Raw genomic sequence first — 17331 nt, forward strand, 5'->3', positions numbered from 1 at the left:
CTCCAACAGCGTCAGTTGGTGTTCAGAAGTGTCGTCTCCACAGAGCCAAACACATTTGTTCGAGTGTTAGTGGGTTTCAGCACTGCCAGCTGTTCCCCTGCTGTGGAGATGGCAAGTCTCCTGCTGCCTTCACCTGCCAAAAGCAACAGGCCCCAGCCTGCTCCTCGCCTAATCCTGGGCTCCAACAGCGTCAGTTGGTGTTCAGAAGTGTCGTCTCCACAGAGCCAAACACATTCGTTCGAGTGTTAGTGGGTTTCAGCACTGCCAGCTGTTCCCCTGCTGTGGAGATGGCAAGTCTCCTGCTGCCTACACCTGCCAAAATCCAGTAGGCCCCAGCCTGCTCCACGCCTAATCCTGGGCTCCAACAGCGTCAGTTGGTGTTCAGAAGTGTCATCTCCACAGAGCCAAACACATTCGTTCAAGTGTTAGTGGGGTTCAGCACTGCCAGCTGTTCCCCTGCTGTGGAGATGGCAGTCTCTCCTGCTGTCACCTCATTCCAAATACAGTAGGCCTCTGCCTACACCCTCCTATTTCCTGGGCTTCAACACAGCCAGTTGTAGCTCGGAAGTGCCGTCCACACGGAAAGAGACACTTGCTCCCGTGTCTCAGTGGGGTTCAGTAACGTCAGCTGATCCCCTGCTGTGTGGATGGCAGTCTCTCCTGCTGTCACCTCATTCCAAATACAGTAGGCCTGTGCCTACACCCTCCTATTTCCTGGGCTTCAACACAGCCAGTTGTAGCTCGGAAGTGCCGTCCACACGGAAAGAGATACTTGCTCCCGTGTCTCAGTGGGGTTCAGTAACGTTAGCTGATCCCCTGCTGTGTGGATGGCAGTCTCTCCTGCTGTCACCTCATTCCAAATACAGTAGGCCTCTGCCTACACCCTCCTATTTCCTGGGCTTCAACACAGCCAGTTGTAGCTCGGAAGTGCCGTCCACACGGAAAGAGATACTTGCTCCCGTGTCTCAGTGGGGTTCAGTAACGTCAGCTGATCCCCTGCTGTGTGGATGGCAGTCTCTCCTGCTGTCATCACATTCCAAATACAGTAGGCCTCTGCCTACACCCTCCTATTTCCTGGGCTTCAACACAGCCAGTTGTAGCTCGGAAGTGCCGTCCACACGGAAAGAGATACTTGCTCCCGTGTCTCAGTGGGGTTCAGTAACGTCAGCTGATCCCCTGCTGTGTGGATGGCAGTCTCTCCTGCTGTCACCACATTCCAAATACAGTAGGCCTCTGCCTACACCCTCCTATTTCCTGGGCTTCAACACAGCCAGTTGTAGCTCGGAAGTGCCATCCACACGGAAAGAGACACTTTCTCCCGTGTCTCAGTGGGGTTCAGTAACGTCAGCTGATCCCCTGCTGTGTGGATGGCAAAGTCTCCTGCTGCCTACACAGTCGTACCACTACTGATTTTTAACCGTGCTCCAATTAGGCCTGTGGCTCCACTGTCTCTCGTATTTCCCCTGTCCTCCAACCCCGCCAATTACAGCTCCGAAGTGGCGTCTGCACAATCCACACTTGTTCCTGTGTTACAGGTGTTCAGTCTGGTCAGTTAATCCCCTGATGTGTGTCCGGCAATGTCGCCTGCTCTGTCCACATTCCCATAACTATTAGCATAAGACTAATACTCTAAGCAAATGATATTATCTTATTTATAAGCAGAAGAAGACTAAGCAGTGTATGGGGGTGAGTCCGTTCCTCCTCGTGGTGCCCCTGGAAAAGGCCTGCTGCTGCAGGCCAAACTGAACGCGGACAAATCCTGTTGTAAATCTTTTGTGACAGGCAGAACGGAAGGTGTAAACTTCTAACTTTTCTAGATAACAACTACAGGAATGCCTGACACAAACAAGAATATGATGAAGAAGAATAGGAAGAAGATGAAGAAGTTGAATATGTAGAATAATAATTGTTGAATAAGAAGAATATGAAGAATGTAAGAAAAGGAAGAAGAAGAAGAATGTAAAAAAAGGAAGAAGAAGAATTTAAAAAAAGGAAGAAGAATGTAAAAAAAGGAATAAGAAGAAGAATGTAAAAAAAGGAAGTAGAAGAATGTAAAAAAAGGAAGAAGAAGAAGAAGAATGTAAAAAAAGGAATAAGAAGAAGAAGAAGGTAAAAAAAGGAAGAAGAATAAGAAAGAAGAAGAAAGAAGAAAGAAGAAGAAGACATACATGTCTGGCAAAATATAAATGAGGCTAACATAGTCAATATCTTTGTAACTCCTAACGTCTTTAAAAAAAAAGTTTAATTCCTGCTATTCCATTTGATTGGGCTAAACCTCTATGGCTTTAATGTCTCCTCCACCTCCCACAATACATTCTACATTATTCTTAGTTGTTTTTCTTCATGTAGAATTAACCTACAAGGAAAGAAAGGGTTTTTTTTAATTCCGATATTTTGGCCCCATTGACTTGCATTGGTTCCCGGTATCGGAATCGGCGATACCGATACTTTTTTTTAAGATCGGCCGATCCATTCCGATCCGATATTTTCAAGTATCGGCTGGTATCGCTCAACTCTAATTATCACTCCATTCCAAAGGGATCTGCAGAGCACTGTCCTTGGGAATGGTTGGGATCACAATGGTGGGACACAGTAAAAAGCTTGTCATCACCTATTCTGAAAACTTTGAATGTCAATAATTATTTTGTTGCATGTCATAGGGAAAAATTAAAATCCATAAAGACATCCCCGGAGAGGGACCGTACCACCTTCACATTGAACATATGGAATTAATTATAGCTGGGGAAAAGATATAACCTAATTAGAACTGGGGAAGTGAGAGAGAGCGCTGAAATTTCAACCTCCCTTGAAGTAAGGACCTCCTGCAGTGTTCAGGTAATTACAAGAGGAGATTTGCTCTGGGCAAATAACATTAAGTCAGCGATTCATTTCTGCAGAGGTGGAGAAGTATTATTCCCAGGCTAGAGCTTCCTCTGATGAAAGCACGGCTCCGAGACCTTTTGGAGTCAGTGGTAAGTGATGAATATTGGGGTCTGCATCTATTGAATATTTATGGGAGATATATTTTTGCCATCAAAGTGAGGGAATGAATATAATGCAATCACATACATCATCAAAAAGTCATCAATTCTAACCCCTACAACTTAAAGGGAATCTGTCACCCCTTTTTTGAGATATCATATAATGATATCATTCAATTGTGTGTCACATAAGGATTCTCTTAGTACTTTTGCTTCCCGCTGACCTCGCACCTTTCATGCATAAATACCTTGTTTATATCGGTTCAGATGTATGTAAACTGCCGCTGTCCGGTCCGATCGGCGGGGCTTATTCACCTGCTCCCCCTCCTCCCTGTCTTGCTCTACGCATTCCTTTTTGTGTAGAGCAAGACAGGGAGGGGGGGAGCAGCTGAATAAGCCCCGCCCAGCGGACCGGACAGTGGCAGTTTACATACATCTGAACCGATATAAAAAAGGTATTTATGCATGAAAGGTGCGGGGTCAGGGGGAAGCAAAAGTACTAAGAGAATCCTTGTGTGACACACAATTGAATGATATCATTATATGATATCTCAAAAAAGGGGTGACAGATTCCCTTTAATAACGTTCCAATGGATGATGCTATTCAGACCATGTTTCATCTCAATATAAAAGTAAAATCGCAATAAGAAATATGACGACAATATCTACCGCCTGGGATCTCCAGGGGCGAAGATGTCCTGTAAGTGGAGCATCTAATAAAATTCTAAAAGATAGCAAAACATTACAGATACGTCACACCACAAAGATGACATAGAGCCAGACGATTTGATCAAAAGAAGAGTTGAGGATGCAGTCAGGTGAGAGATGGTTCACAGGGCTCCCATCTGGCAGCAACAGATTATAGTGCATTTTTAGACTGCCCAAAGCAACGTTGCCCTTACAGGACTCTCAGAAAAGTTTCTAGTGAGGAGACATCTGTTGTTTTTTTTTTTGGCTGAAAACAGAGGCCAAAAAAAAGTGCAGCTTACGCCACCACATTAACTAAGGTACGCCCTGGTATGGAAAACGGGTATGGATTGCTACATGGCTATTTTTTATAAAAGCTAACGTCACCGCGAGGCTGATATCACATTCTGTACACACGTATTCTAATGCTACCAGTTTACCAGTCCTGATAGCACTTGTCAAAATGGTGTATTTTGTAACAGGAACGAGAAGTAAATAATTCAACCTATCAATATTTCAGACGGAGGAAGGAAGAAAGGATTTCGGAATTGGATTTTATAATGAACAGTGTTGTAATTTGTAAACAAGGCCACATGCTGGCACACGTCTGGGGAGAATGCCGATCGCAGGGAAATACAAATGCACGGTGAAAAGAGATTTCCGCTCCCGTACAAACAATATACACATCTGATACCTTTAGTTATCCGCTATCTGAAAAGTCTGTCCTGTGAATTCATCATTTAAATTTGACCTTCACCAAATCATTTCCATCCTGGGAGTATACGGTATGGAGGCTCGGGATACGGCGCGCATCAAAAATATGCAAATGCTCGACATGACAATTACATATTCTGAAAACAGAGTCCGAAAAATAGCTGCAATGCATTAATCCAAATATATTTCTTGATTATTTTTTTGTTATTGTAGATAGCGGCTCTACTTTACTGATATTTTGCTTATTTATTGTCTGTATTAGATTTAATGTAAATGACACCTTTAAGGGAGAGATAAGCATGAATTCTCAAGACTCAATCTGGCGGCGACGTCGGTAATCTGTGACCATCAGATAGGAGCCCTCTTACATAACAGCATCTACGACCTTTCTTTTTAATTAGCCAATCTGGCGAAACATTACACATACATCACACCATAACAATGACGTGGCACAAGGCTATTTGATCAAAAGATGATCCGGGGATGCAGTTGTAGGGAAGGTGACCTGACGGACGGACTTGTCAGTATAGAGAAGGAAAGGTTTGCACAGTTTAGATAGGTGTCAGTTGCTACAGTGGGGAAACAGCTAGGAAAGTGTAGTGGACGTGCAGTACCTTGGGTTGACCATTAGAGGGCAGGGAGGAGTGTGAGCAAAGGGCTTGACATCAGCTTAGGGCTTAGGAAACCGTTGGTCTTGGGGGCGGAGTTACAGGGAACCGGGAAAGATATAAATTTGAAGGAGGGTTCCAGAAAGTTCCAGTCCCCAGGGGGAGCTCAAGTGACAGGAGGACTACGACAGTTTGTGCACTCTGAGGAAAACCAAACCAGGGGGACTGAGGAGAGAGAACGTCAGGGGGGTGGTCCTGACAGGAAGAACCGCAGTAGAGACGAGGCTCTGGGTGTAGGACACCGTATTTGTAACGACGAAACTGACCAGTAAAGTGCTGATGGTGTACGGGCCTAAGGCGGCCACAGTGATTGAGCTGATAGGATCGTCACAGCGTGAAAAGGGGCGGTACGTATAAATACGTCCCTGGTGTAACGTACGGTGTGTGAAGCGGCCCTGGACACGGAGGGCCGTGAGAGAGAGAGATATTGCGGTGTGCTGTGAGGGCCGTCAGTCGGACGGTGGACAATAAACTTGGACCTGTTGCACCCAGAATCTGTCTCCATCTTGTCTCTGTTTCGTCTCTGCGCGGTAAGAAGAGGGACCACCCCCAGCCCAGCCCACGACCCTACGCAGTCACGACCACGATGACGTAGCACCAGATACTCTGATCAAAAGAAGAGCGGGGGATGCAGACAGGACAACGATGACGTAGCACCAGATCATCTGATCAAAAGATGAGCCTGAGATGCTGTCAGGGCAACGATGACGTAGCACCAGATCATCTGATCAAAAGATGAGCCAGGGATGCAGTCAGGACAACGATGACGTAGTACCAGATCATCTGATCAAAAGATGAGCCGGGGATGCAGTCAAGACAACGATGACATAGCTCTAGATCACCTGATCAAAAGATGAGCCGGAGATGCAGTCAGGAAACGATGACATAGCTCTAGATCACCTGATCAAAAGATGAGCCGGAGATGCAGTCAGAATGACGATGACGTAGCACCAGATCATCTGATCAAAAGAAGAGCTGGGGATGCAGTCAGGTGAGAGGTGGTTCATAGAGCTCCCGTCCGGCAACAACAGATTACTGACATGGCCGCTGGACCAAGTCCTGCAAATTGATATGTATCAACGCTAATTTATGGGGTTGTCCAGGACTATTTCAACTTTTTCCCTAAGGCTTCCAAAGACCATAAAAAAAGGAATCTGTAATTAACTTCCTTCAGTAACCTGGCGCCAACTCCACACCTTGTTGTGCAGTACATAATCGCACCTCTTCCACTTCCAATGACAGCCGGACACAGGGCGCTGGCTTCTATTCTGCGACATCACCACCTTGACAGACAAGCTGATGGGAGAGGCTGACCTCCGTGGTGCATGCGGACAGCTAGATTGAACTGCACTTGACGGAGCAGGTGGGATAGAAGAGTAGTTTTAAAGAGGACCTGTCACCAGGTCAAAATTGTCCAGTTTTAGCTCTTATTTTATTCCCGCTGCTCCCCTGAGTATTCTGTTTTTTTAATTGTATTTTATTTTTCTAAATCCGCCATATGGTTCATAAGTTATGAGAATTTTAGTTGGTGCTAATTTTTAGGATCTTTACTAAGGGAGCATTGCACACAGGATCCTCTGGGGCGTGTCTTTATGCTGTTCTGCACAATTATCCTGTGAGCCACGCAATGTTGTAAAGACCAAAAAATTTTGCACAAATAAAAAGGCCCATATCTCTGGAACAATACAAGGGATTTATAAAACAAACAAAAATTGGAATTCTCAGGGGAACAGAAGGATAAAAATAACAGAAAAAAAATCCATTTTTGACCTGGTGACAGATGCTCTTTAAATCGAAAAGGGTGGCATGGCTTGATGGAGAGAGTGCAGGTGAAAAAAAGGCTTAATTGGAAATGTAATCTTCCAAAGTTAACAATGAAAAATAAGGCAACTTTGCAAGTTAACTTTATATAAAAAAAAAATATCTACTACTTGTCTCCATGGTTACAGACTACGAAGAAACCCTGTGTAGTGTGATCCTCACCCTCTAAGTTTACTACTTTTTGCTAACGTACCGCATGCACCTAACAAAGTTAACATGTACGGTCCACACGTGTGAAGATCGCTACGGTTGCATCTCTGTATCTGTAAAATCCAGTAAAACGCTGAATACAGAGTCCACATTGTGACACATGAGGATTTACATTCTTACCTTACAAAGTTATTTTTCATGGCAACGCCTTCCAGATATTTCTTTAGTGCGTAGTAATTGTGGACGTATTTCCGGATGTAATATCCACGCCATCTTTTTTGAATCTTAAGAGACAATGAGATAAAAATTAATTTCCAAAAATTATTTTTATTCTTTTTTTGTTTTGTTTTGTAGTTGAGAACAGTTTGATCGTACTTCCTCAGAAGGTTGTTCCCTTTGTCTGACTTACTATACGCTATATTATTATCAGGCATAACAATAAAACCACTGACAAGTGAAGTGACAATAGTGCTTGTCGGGGAGTGGATATATTAGTCGGTAAGTCAATAGTAAGTTCTTGAAGTTGATGTTTTGGAAATAGGAAAATGGAAAGATCTGACCCAAATTGTGACGATTAGACAAATGTGTCTGAGCAGCTCCAAAAAAGCAGGCCTTGTGCGGTGTTCATGGTATAGTGGTTAATGCCTATGAAAAGCCATCCAAGCCAGGACCATCAGTGAACCGGTTAAAGGGTCATGGTTCACTAACGTGTGTGGATTGAGAGTTTGGTCCATAAGGGCCAGTCTCACAGAAGTGATAAAGTAGCCAAATTTGCTGCAAACTATTAAAGGGTTATGCCCAAAATATTAATTTTTTTCCTATACCTAGAATAGGAGACAACTTACTGGTCGATGAACACAGCTCTCAGTTATTACCGGCAGTCGCAAAGACAATGAATGGAGCGGAGGTCAATAGGGGATTCTGCAGTGTCCACTTCCCGGTCTTCAGACCTCGTTCTTGGTATAATGGTGGTCAATGGATGCAGTACTATCTCGGAAATAACCCTTTAATGCTAGGCATGATACAGAGGTGTCAAAACACACAGAACACGGCAGTTTATTTTTTTGGGGCTGTGTAGCTATACAAGACGCAATATTAGGAAGGGGGTATTAATAATAGAGCTGATTAGTGCTAAATGATTTGTTTTATTAAATCAGCCCTGTCCATATGTCCCTTATGACATGGGAAGATCACATAACAGGATTTCCTGCTTGGAACCTCTACCTATGAGCGGACATTGGAAGATCATATAACAGGATTTCCTGCTTGGTTTGCAAATAGTCCTTTATAAAAACCTACTATTTTGAGTATACAGCTCAAATGCAGACCTAGATGTTTCCATGGTAACAGACTACAGAAACCCAGTGTGTAGTCTGATTCTTCAGTCTTGTGTTACTCCACTCCCTACGCCCCATCTTTGTGATAACAGATAGTAAAAATGGCAGAAAAGATCGCAAATTTCAACTGGAACACTTCCTTAAAAAATCCACACACAAATGTATAATATATAAAACAAATAGTAACATAAATAGTAATAAAACAAAGCAGAATGAAGCAAATATGTCTCCTTGGTACTTAAGAATATTCCATAGACCCAATAGACTTGATCTGTGTCAACGAGACATTTTCTGTGTATTATCTATGAAATCCCAAGGTCCCTTTCCTCGGAATAGCTATTTATTTCAATCCAATTTAGGTAATATTCTACTTAAGAATTTTCCAACCCAAGTGCCTTGCAGACCATTTATCTACGGTGAAATTCATTTGTGCCTTAGTTTGCTCAATTTGCCGGCAAGTAGATGTCCTTCTATAATCAATTTACATCCTCCCCTGTATTTACATTGACACATAATTTACTATCATCTACGCAAACTGAAACATTACTCACAGTTCTCTCTTCAATGTCATTCATATAATACACATTAAATAACAATGGCCGCCTTCCACGAATCCCGGTAGCAAAGTCTCGAGAGTCATGTTTCTATGTGATGTTTATCTTTTAATACTATTTTAGTATCCTTCTATATTGCTACCAGTCCTCGATATGGAGGCATTGATTTCCACTCCCGGTGTCTGATTGAGTTGCGGTGGGCATATATCTGCTGCTCTTTGACATTTCTGAGAAGACGTACAGATGTCACGATTCATGAAACCTCTTGATTAACGGTCTTGATTCTTCGCGGAGGAAGTTTATATCAGCAAAGGCGCTCAAGCCTTACAAATCAGAATCTAAAGGAGAACTATTAATTGACTTTTTTTTTTGTGTGTGTGTGTCGTCCTAGGTATGGTGTCTGGACCACGGTAGGAACAAAAATGATTTATGCTTGAATAAAGTAGGACGTAACTACATCGTCAGCAGGTTCCGTACACCCGTTGTCACTATGAAAGGTCAAGTAGACCTTCAGCCATGGCAGATAGTCAATTACTGCACTTGTAGACTGCATGTCAACCACATCATAAGTGTGCCTAATGTAGACAAAGGTGGCCGTGGATGGATTTTTAAGAGCTGATTATCTTACTGATTGTACTTGGATGATGACCTACTTTAAATCTGGTAACAAACATTAGAAAGCTTGTTCAAGTCATGTTTTTCCTCAACGCATCCGTTAACATGCAACCTTGGCAAGAAAACGCTGGTGGTGGCATATCTTCAAGAGTAGAAAAAAAAACCTAGAAATGTTGAATACAACTTTTTCTCCTTTTTCTTGAAATTTGCTGTCAGGAGTGCCAGGAGATCCCCATAGACACTAGTTCTTTATCAAACTTTATCTGACTTTGATCTTGTTACTCTAGGTTACTGCAGCAAATTCTATAGGTGTATGCAATGACTTCCAACTGGGAATTTGGGGGAAACCAGGGCAAATAGAGGGAGAACAAACAAACTCCTTGCAAATGTTGTCCTTGGTGGGATTTTAACCCGGGACCTCAGAGTTGCAAAGGCTGCAGTGCTAACCACTGAGCCACCGCTTTTCCACCAGTGTTATCTGCCTTCATCCATGGCTTGCCGGATATACCTCCATTTTTCTTTTGAACATCTATTCCACTGTATCTGCATGGAAGCGGTAAGACCAGACATTTGGAGACCAAAGATGATGTCCGACCCTGGTGGCCTTTTGAAATAGGACTTCAACTGTGACATATCATGTTTGAGGTCCATTCTTTTTCTTTCTCCTTATCCTGTGTTTTGCTACTGCCAATTACAACTGTTCCCTGATCCTGAACTCAGTCTTGTTCCTGACTATGGCCGTGCTTTGTCTGCTTATTGTTTGTAGTCCTATTCCTGGCTTTGACTCTTTATTCCGGGAATCTGTTAGCAGGTTGTTTGCTTTTTGCTATGTAATCTGGAAGCAGCATGAGTAGGGCCGAGCCCCTGTTTCCAGAGATGTGTCACTAGACTGTGCTTTGCTATTTCAATAGTCAGTGCTTTATCAGCAGGAGATTATTACTAGAAGATAATGTGTGTAGTGCCTCCTGGTCCAACTACGCCACTTACTGGCACCTTGATAATAATGCACATTGTATACAAAAAGCTGTCAATCAAAGCTGTGGGCAGGGTTATACACAGCTCAGCATTGCGAGATCTTCTAGAAACACCTTGAACCCCCTATATACAGTATGAGCCCCACATAGCCTCCTATATTCAGCTTAAGCCCCCTATATACAGTAGGAGCCCCGCATAGCCTCCTATATAAAGTGAGTCTCCACATAACTCCTCTATATACAGTATGAGCGCTCACATAACCCCCTAAATAGTGTGAGCCCCCACATAATCTCCTATATACAGCTTGAGCCTACCTATATACCTTATGACTGAGCCCTACATAGCCTCCTATATGCAGCTTGAGCCCACATATATAGTATGAGCCCCACATAGCTTTCTATGTACATACAAATATCCCATAAGTATGAAAAAACCACACCACATACTTACCTTGCTCCAGTTCCCCCGTGCTCTGCTCCCAACTCTGAAACACTGGCTTTCAGAAGTGCACAGCTGATACAATGAAATTACTTCAGCATGTCATGCTGTCTCACACTCAGATTGGTGGAAGGGGCCGGTGGCCCTCCTCTACCAATGAATTCACCGCTAACTGCATCATATACAGAGTGAGATGACGGCGACGGTGGGTGGCAGAAAGTGCGGTGCGGCCTGTGGGCCACTGTTTTCAACCACTTGGCTGTCTCGGTTTGAGTGCCAGCCTGGAATAGCCAGAGGGCTGAATCTGGCTCGCGGGCCGTTCTTTGCCCAAGTCTGGTCTATACTCTTTAGTTATCGCCTGTACAAGGTTGTTTTGGTTCTTGGCCACCTGTGGAAAGCAATAAAAACTACATGTGTTTGGAAAAAAATTGCATTGCCTATGTGAACACTATCTAAGGCCTGATGCCTACCACAGTGAGTGAATCCCTACAATTGGTGGAGAATGCGGGCAATAAGATCCAGAGAGCCCAGGCGATTTCAGAGTAAAGATTGAATGTCCTGGGTAAAGGCAGCTATAGCACTGCAAACACAGTACAAAAGAATGGAGGAGCTTGTGAAACAATTAGTCCAGGTACAGCAAGGTTAGCAAATACAGCAGAAGCAGACCCAACAGGAAGGCAACAAACACCTGATCCAGCAGTTTCAAGAGCAGCAGCAAGAGATAGGGCAGCAGTATCATCAGCAGATGGCTCTCCTGGCAGAAACTGTCCGGGCCATGGATATGGTACCACCTGCCAGCCAAAGCGAAGGTACAGTAACTGGGTAAGACGAATGGTACAGGAGGCCTTACAGAAGATGACTAGAGGACAACGTTAATTCTTTCCTGAGTGTATTTGAGATGGTGTCAGACAGACTGAAACTGCCCCCAAAGCAATGGGCAGAGGTTCTAGCTCCATACCTTACTGGGGAACTGCAGAAAGCATACTATGACCTTGCCCAACAGAATGCCAAGGAGTACAAGCTGAAGGCGTAAATTATGGTACATTTGGGCATCACTCTGGCATTCTGAGCACAATTGGACCACCAAAGGGACAAGCCTCCCTTGGCCAAAATGTTCAACCTGTCACACGTGGTGCAAAAATGGCTACAGCCCGAGACCTTCTCTCCAGCACAGATGGTGGAAAGAGTGGTGGTGGACCAATTTTATTTACTCACTACAAAAATTCTTGCTAAGCAGGGTTACCCAAGGAGATCCCCAGAATGCAGATGACCTTGTGAGCCTCGTGGAAAGATACTTGGCCATGGAGAATTCCCTGAGTAATCAAGGGAGCTTAAGGTCCCATTTCTGGGAGACATTAAAAGAAGGGGCCCAAGACCATGTCTGAAGGGTGCACAAAGATCTAGTAGGGGTCAGAGCCTGGTTCAAAGGTTACATCTTTTACCATTATCTGATGGAGGTGTAGAGTCCTGGGTCAAATATCAGCCGTTTGTCCCTTGACCTCGGGGCCGATGGACTGCAGAGTAGACCTGTGTTACTTCTACTTCGCCTAACCTTCCTGCAGTGGTGTTCCTCATCCTGGCGAGGGGCCTCATGAATGCCAGGTGACTGTGAATGGTGTCCAAGTGACGGGACTTCTAGGATCAAGGAGTTTGGTGACCCTGGCAAGGACCACACTTTGGCATGTGCTAGTCCCTGGGAAGGGGATGGTGTATCCATGCAGATGCCAAGAACTATCCCACAGCCCAGGTCGACATACGAACATACTGTGGTTCCATGTCCCACCAAGTAGGAGTGGTCAAGGACTTGTGGCATGCTAATGCTTTCGGTCAAGACTTTTCTTTGATTGGGGACTTATGGGCTAAATCTATAGCACCCAGTAGTCCAATATGTCACCAGGAATCATCACATGATGTAACTGTTGAATGTCCGTTCATTGTACTGGGTAGAATGGAGGATGAGGAAGCATCCCCGAAGCCAATATCACTGACCTGGAGAAGTTTCAGGACAACTTTTGGAGCACCCAGTTCAGCGACTTAACAGTAAAAGGTACCAAGGAAAATATAAATGGGGTTTACCAGGAGGTGAGTGTCAATAGTCTGTTTCCGCAAGCCAAGCATAATGATTTCTTGTATCGTGGGGACAAGGTGAAGGGCCAGGTAAAATAGCATTCCCTCAATGCCGAAGAGGAAAAATCCAGGAGGTATAAATGGTCAGCTCAAGTGAGACAATATAAGTCTGGGGATCAGGTACATGTGTTAATGCTCACAATAGAGAGCAAGTTCCTTATCCAGTAATAAGGTAATGGCAACCTATTAAACCCCTGAAAAGGTAGTGACCCACTCTAATCCCCTTGCAGGTCAGAAGCCAACCTTGTGAGTGTCAAAGTGCAAGAACTTTGCCGCTTTCCAAAAATCAGCACAACCAAAAATTGCTACCCAAAAATAGGGGCAGGTTCTTGGAGTCACTAGGTCACATTTTTGTCATGAAGCATTAGCCTCACATTTGGGTCAGTTTAAAGCCCTGTAGGCTCTGTGTTTGGCAGAGGGTATGTAGCAATGCCAGGTAAACTAGGGCAAAATCCTAGCTCTGCAGGCTTTGTTTAGTAATCCTGACTAGCTCTGCATATAAACAGACTAGGTGTTCATCTAAGTCAGTCTGCTGGGGAAGCTGAGCAGACTGGATGTGTCTTGAAGTTGAAGAGAGAAACAATCCAGAATCTCTTTGAGAAGTGTTAGTACTGGCCATGTGCACCAAACTGCAAGTCTCAGTTGTTTATACGGACGATAGCAGATTTGTTTTATTGATCTGAGGCTAGCCAGGCAGTGTCTGAAGTAGTCAGAGTGTACACTGTTTATTTAGCGCATGGACAAGGCTAGGGATTTATGTTTCTAATTTTATTGTTTTGATTCTATGCAACCTGTGAAAAGCAATAAAAACTGCACGTGTTTGGACCAAAACTTTCATTGCCTGTATGAACGCTACCTAAGGCCTAATGCTTACCAAAGTGAATGAATACCTGCAGTCAATATGTTTTGCGTTTAATTAAAAAAATAAGAAATTTGACAAAAACTTATAAAAATTAGTCATTTTAAAACTTTTATTATCTTTTTAATCCAGACAGTCAAACCACACAAAACAGGTAATAAATTACATTTCCCTCATGTCGGCTTTACATCAGCACCATCTGTACAATGTTCTTTTATTTTGTGAGGATGTTAGAAGCTTCAAAATTGTAGCAGTAATTTTTCATTTTTTTTTTTTTAGAAATTAATGCAAAGTGGCATGACAGGAGTGAAAAATGTTATTTTTACCACCTTAAATGTTGCATACGTTTAAACAGGCCACTACAGCTGGCAGACTTTAAGGCTGTGAATTGACATGGCAGGCGTCAGAACCACACATTTATGATCTCAGAAAGGCAAAGGGGTTCAAGATGGAGCCCCCGCACTCTAATAACAATCTAGATGCCCTAGTCACTATTGACGGCAGCTTGTAATGGGTTGAACGGCTATGGACAGTGCCAACACCGATCGTGGATTCATGAAGCAGGGTGTCAGCTATAGTGTGCAGCCGACAGCTGCGGCATTTTCACCTGTCGGGGGGATGCTATCCACTTACGGTATATCTTAGGTCAGTTTTAAGTTGTATTGGTGGTCACTAAGGGGTTTAACTGCATCAAACAAATTTTGACTTAAAGAATTCAATTCCCGACACAAGATCATAACGGATCTTATATGTACGGTCATCTTTAGAATTTATCAATAAGGCAAAAATAGTATGCAGCGCTCAATATTTAGTCCCCAGCAATGTGGCTATAGGAGACAAATTTTGCAAATGTTTTACTGAAAAAATTGTCCTCAAATGTGAACTGCCCCTTTAATTTTGAACTTGAGAACTCTGCTTCCACCTGTACCTTTAGGAACAGTCAATGCCTCTGTAATCTTTTGTTTTGTATAGTTCTCCTTGTTTGTGCAAATTAATGATCTCGCTTAACTCTTTTGGACCAATCCGTTGACATTTTCTACCATACAATCAAAGGTTACAGTCAACAATCCATCCCCTAGCTAGTCCAGGTATTTGATTTCTTTCATCTCAATAAACACATGATGTAGCTGGTAAAGTCCTGGATTTATACCCATTATGTTGGAGACAACACCTGATTTGTTAAAGAAGTCCCCCATCAACATTTTTATCCTCTAAATATATTACAATCATCATTATTATATAATTATATAGCACTGGGTACTTACAATTGGTCATTTGCCTTTCTACCCAATTAATTCTTCTTTTTTTTCCATTAGGTGCTCAATCCTAAGATCTATGTAGAAACAGGAGGTCTGTTTTCCCTACATCAGTCATGCCACTTTTCAACTCCTGACCCAGCTGCTCCACTCCTGCCAGGGACTATGACTCACGAGGAGGGAGGAGCGGAGCAGCTGGGTCAGGAGTTAAAGGGAATAATTTATGAAGGGAAAAGAGACTTCCTGTTTCTACATAGAGAAGTGAAACATTTACTGGGCAGAAAGGCGAAATGAGCAATTGCATGTACACAGTGCTATATAATATGATGACTGCAATATATTAAGATAAAAACTTTATTGGGAGTGATTCCTTAATCTGTGCTCTTATGAGAGATTCTTTTCAGGGTTGTATTTCTGCAGTAGTCAGTAACAGTGGTATTTTGTGATGAATTTGGAGAAACAACTTACTTTATTAGTTGTGTTAAGCTATTTACATTGTTCTTGTTTGATTGGACATAGTGTTGATCGAGCAGTGAAATGCTCGAGTGATGGGTGCTTGAATCAAGCATGTCGGACGCTCGACCCGAGTAGCGAGCATAATGGAAGTGAATGGCAAACGCGACCATCTTGCTCTCTCTCTACCTCTCTAGTCTCAGCTCAGATAATTCATATACGAGAATTTAAGCACTCAATAATCACACGATACTCGGCACTGCTTGCTACTCGAACGAGCAGTACGAGTAGCAAGTACGAACGATGCTTGATTGAGTAGCGAGCAGTGCCACTGAGCACGCTCGCCCATCACTAATTGCAAACAATTTTTTTTTCTACTTTGTTAACCCCTTTCCGACATTGGGCATCATAGTACGCCCATGTCAGACTCACACATTTCCGGGCACATGTCAGCTGATCTATAGAGCTGACATGTGCCCGCAACAGCCATGGGTGGAATCGTGATCCACCCACGGCTGTTAAATGGTTAAATGCCACTGTCAGTCTCTGACAGCAGCATTTAACTCACACTTACCCAAAGTGAGTTGCTAATCCCACCCATGGGTGACCCCGTCACATGATTGCGGGTCACAGATGGGTCGGCATGACAACCAAAGGTCTGCAGCAGACTTCTATGGTTGTCATTGCCGCACTGCTATGAGCGCCGCCCAGTGGACGGCGCTCATAGCTAGTGAGCATTTCTGCTATACACAGTAGCAGAAGCAATCAAAGTACTGCAGCTTCTAGTCTCCCATGCAGACAATTGTAGCATGCAAAAAGTTAAAAAAAAGTTTTTAAAAAAATAAAAGTTCAAATCACCCCCCTTTCGCTCCATTCAAAATTAAACAATAAAAAAGTCAAACATACACATATTTGATATCGCCGCATTTAGAATCACCCAATCTATCAAGATAAAAAGTATTAACCTGATCGCTAAATGACGTAACAAGAAAAAAATTAAAAACGCCAGAATTACGTTTTTACATAGTGGCAATCTTGTCTTTTTGGGTATTAATAGACTACAGAAAACATAGATTCCATATGCATTATCAAATAAAGCCAAAAAAAAACCTCTCTGCAGTAAAATCAGACCAGCACAGACAAGAGGTAAAAAATAGCGGGGTTCAATAAAGGAACATCAGAATTATATCCATATTGGTTCCCATAGAAGGCAATGGATGATACCTCTTGCCAAACAAAAAAAAAAAAATATAGAAACAGCTGGGGGTTAACCCAAACTTAGCTTCCAGCCTGTTTCTATATATTTTTTTTTTTTTTTTGGCAATAGGTATAATCCATTGCCTTCTATGGGAACCAATATGGATATAATCCTGATGTTCCTTTATTGAACCGCGCTATTTTTTACCTCTTGTCTGTGCTGGTCTGATTTTACTGCAGAGAAGTTTTTTTGGCTTTGTTTGATAATGCATATGGAATCTATGTTTTCTGTGGTCTATTAATACCCAAAAAGACAAGATTGCCACTATCTATTGGTTATACAAGAGGTTTCTCTCTGTTTCCATGTAGTAGCCTGTCTTTTATATATTGTACATTACTAGCCTGTGTATTATATGAAGCACTATCTTTCATCTCTTTTATTTGCTTATTGTTTTCCCACCTGTAGTTTATAAGGGTCATTTAGGGCGAGTCTGGGACA

The 17331-nt window shown here is 43.0% G+C and overlaps 1 protein-coding gene across 1 annotated transcript in view; it reads right to left on the minus strand.

Annotated features, from left to right (window-relative positions):
* Positions 1–17331, minus strand: part of SPATA17 (spermatogenesis associated 17) — an 892647-nt gene that overhangs the window by 173353 nt on the left and 701963 nt on the right. The window contains exon 5 of the mRNA XM_073553344.1: positions 7202–7305. Within this exon, the coding sequence (XP_073409445.1) occupies positions 7202–7305 (104 nt within the window). The remainder of the gene's footprint in view (positions 1–7201; positions 7306–17331) is intronic.

This window comes from Dendrobates tinctorius, unplaced genomic scaffold, assembly GCF_039654945.1.
Source record: "Dendrobates tinctorius isolate UK_male_01 unplaced genomic scaffold, ASM3965494v1 ptg000201l, whole genome shotgun sequence".
NCBI classification, from domain to species: Eukaryota; Metazoa; Chordata; class Amphibia; order Anura; family Dendrobatidae; genus Dendrobates; species Dendrobates tinctorius.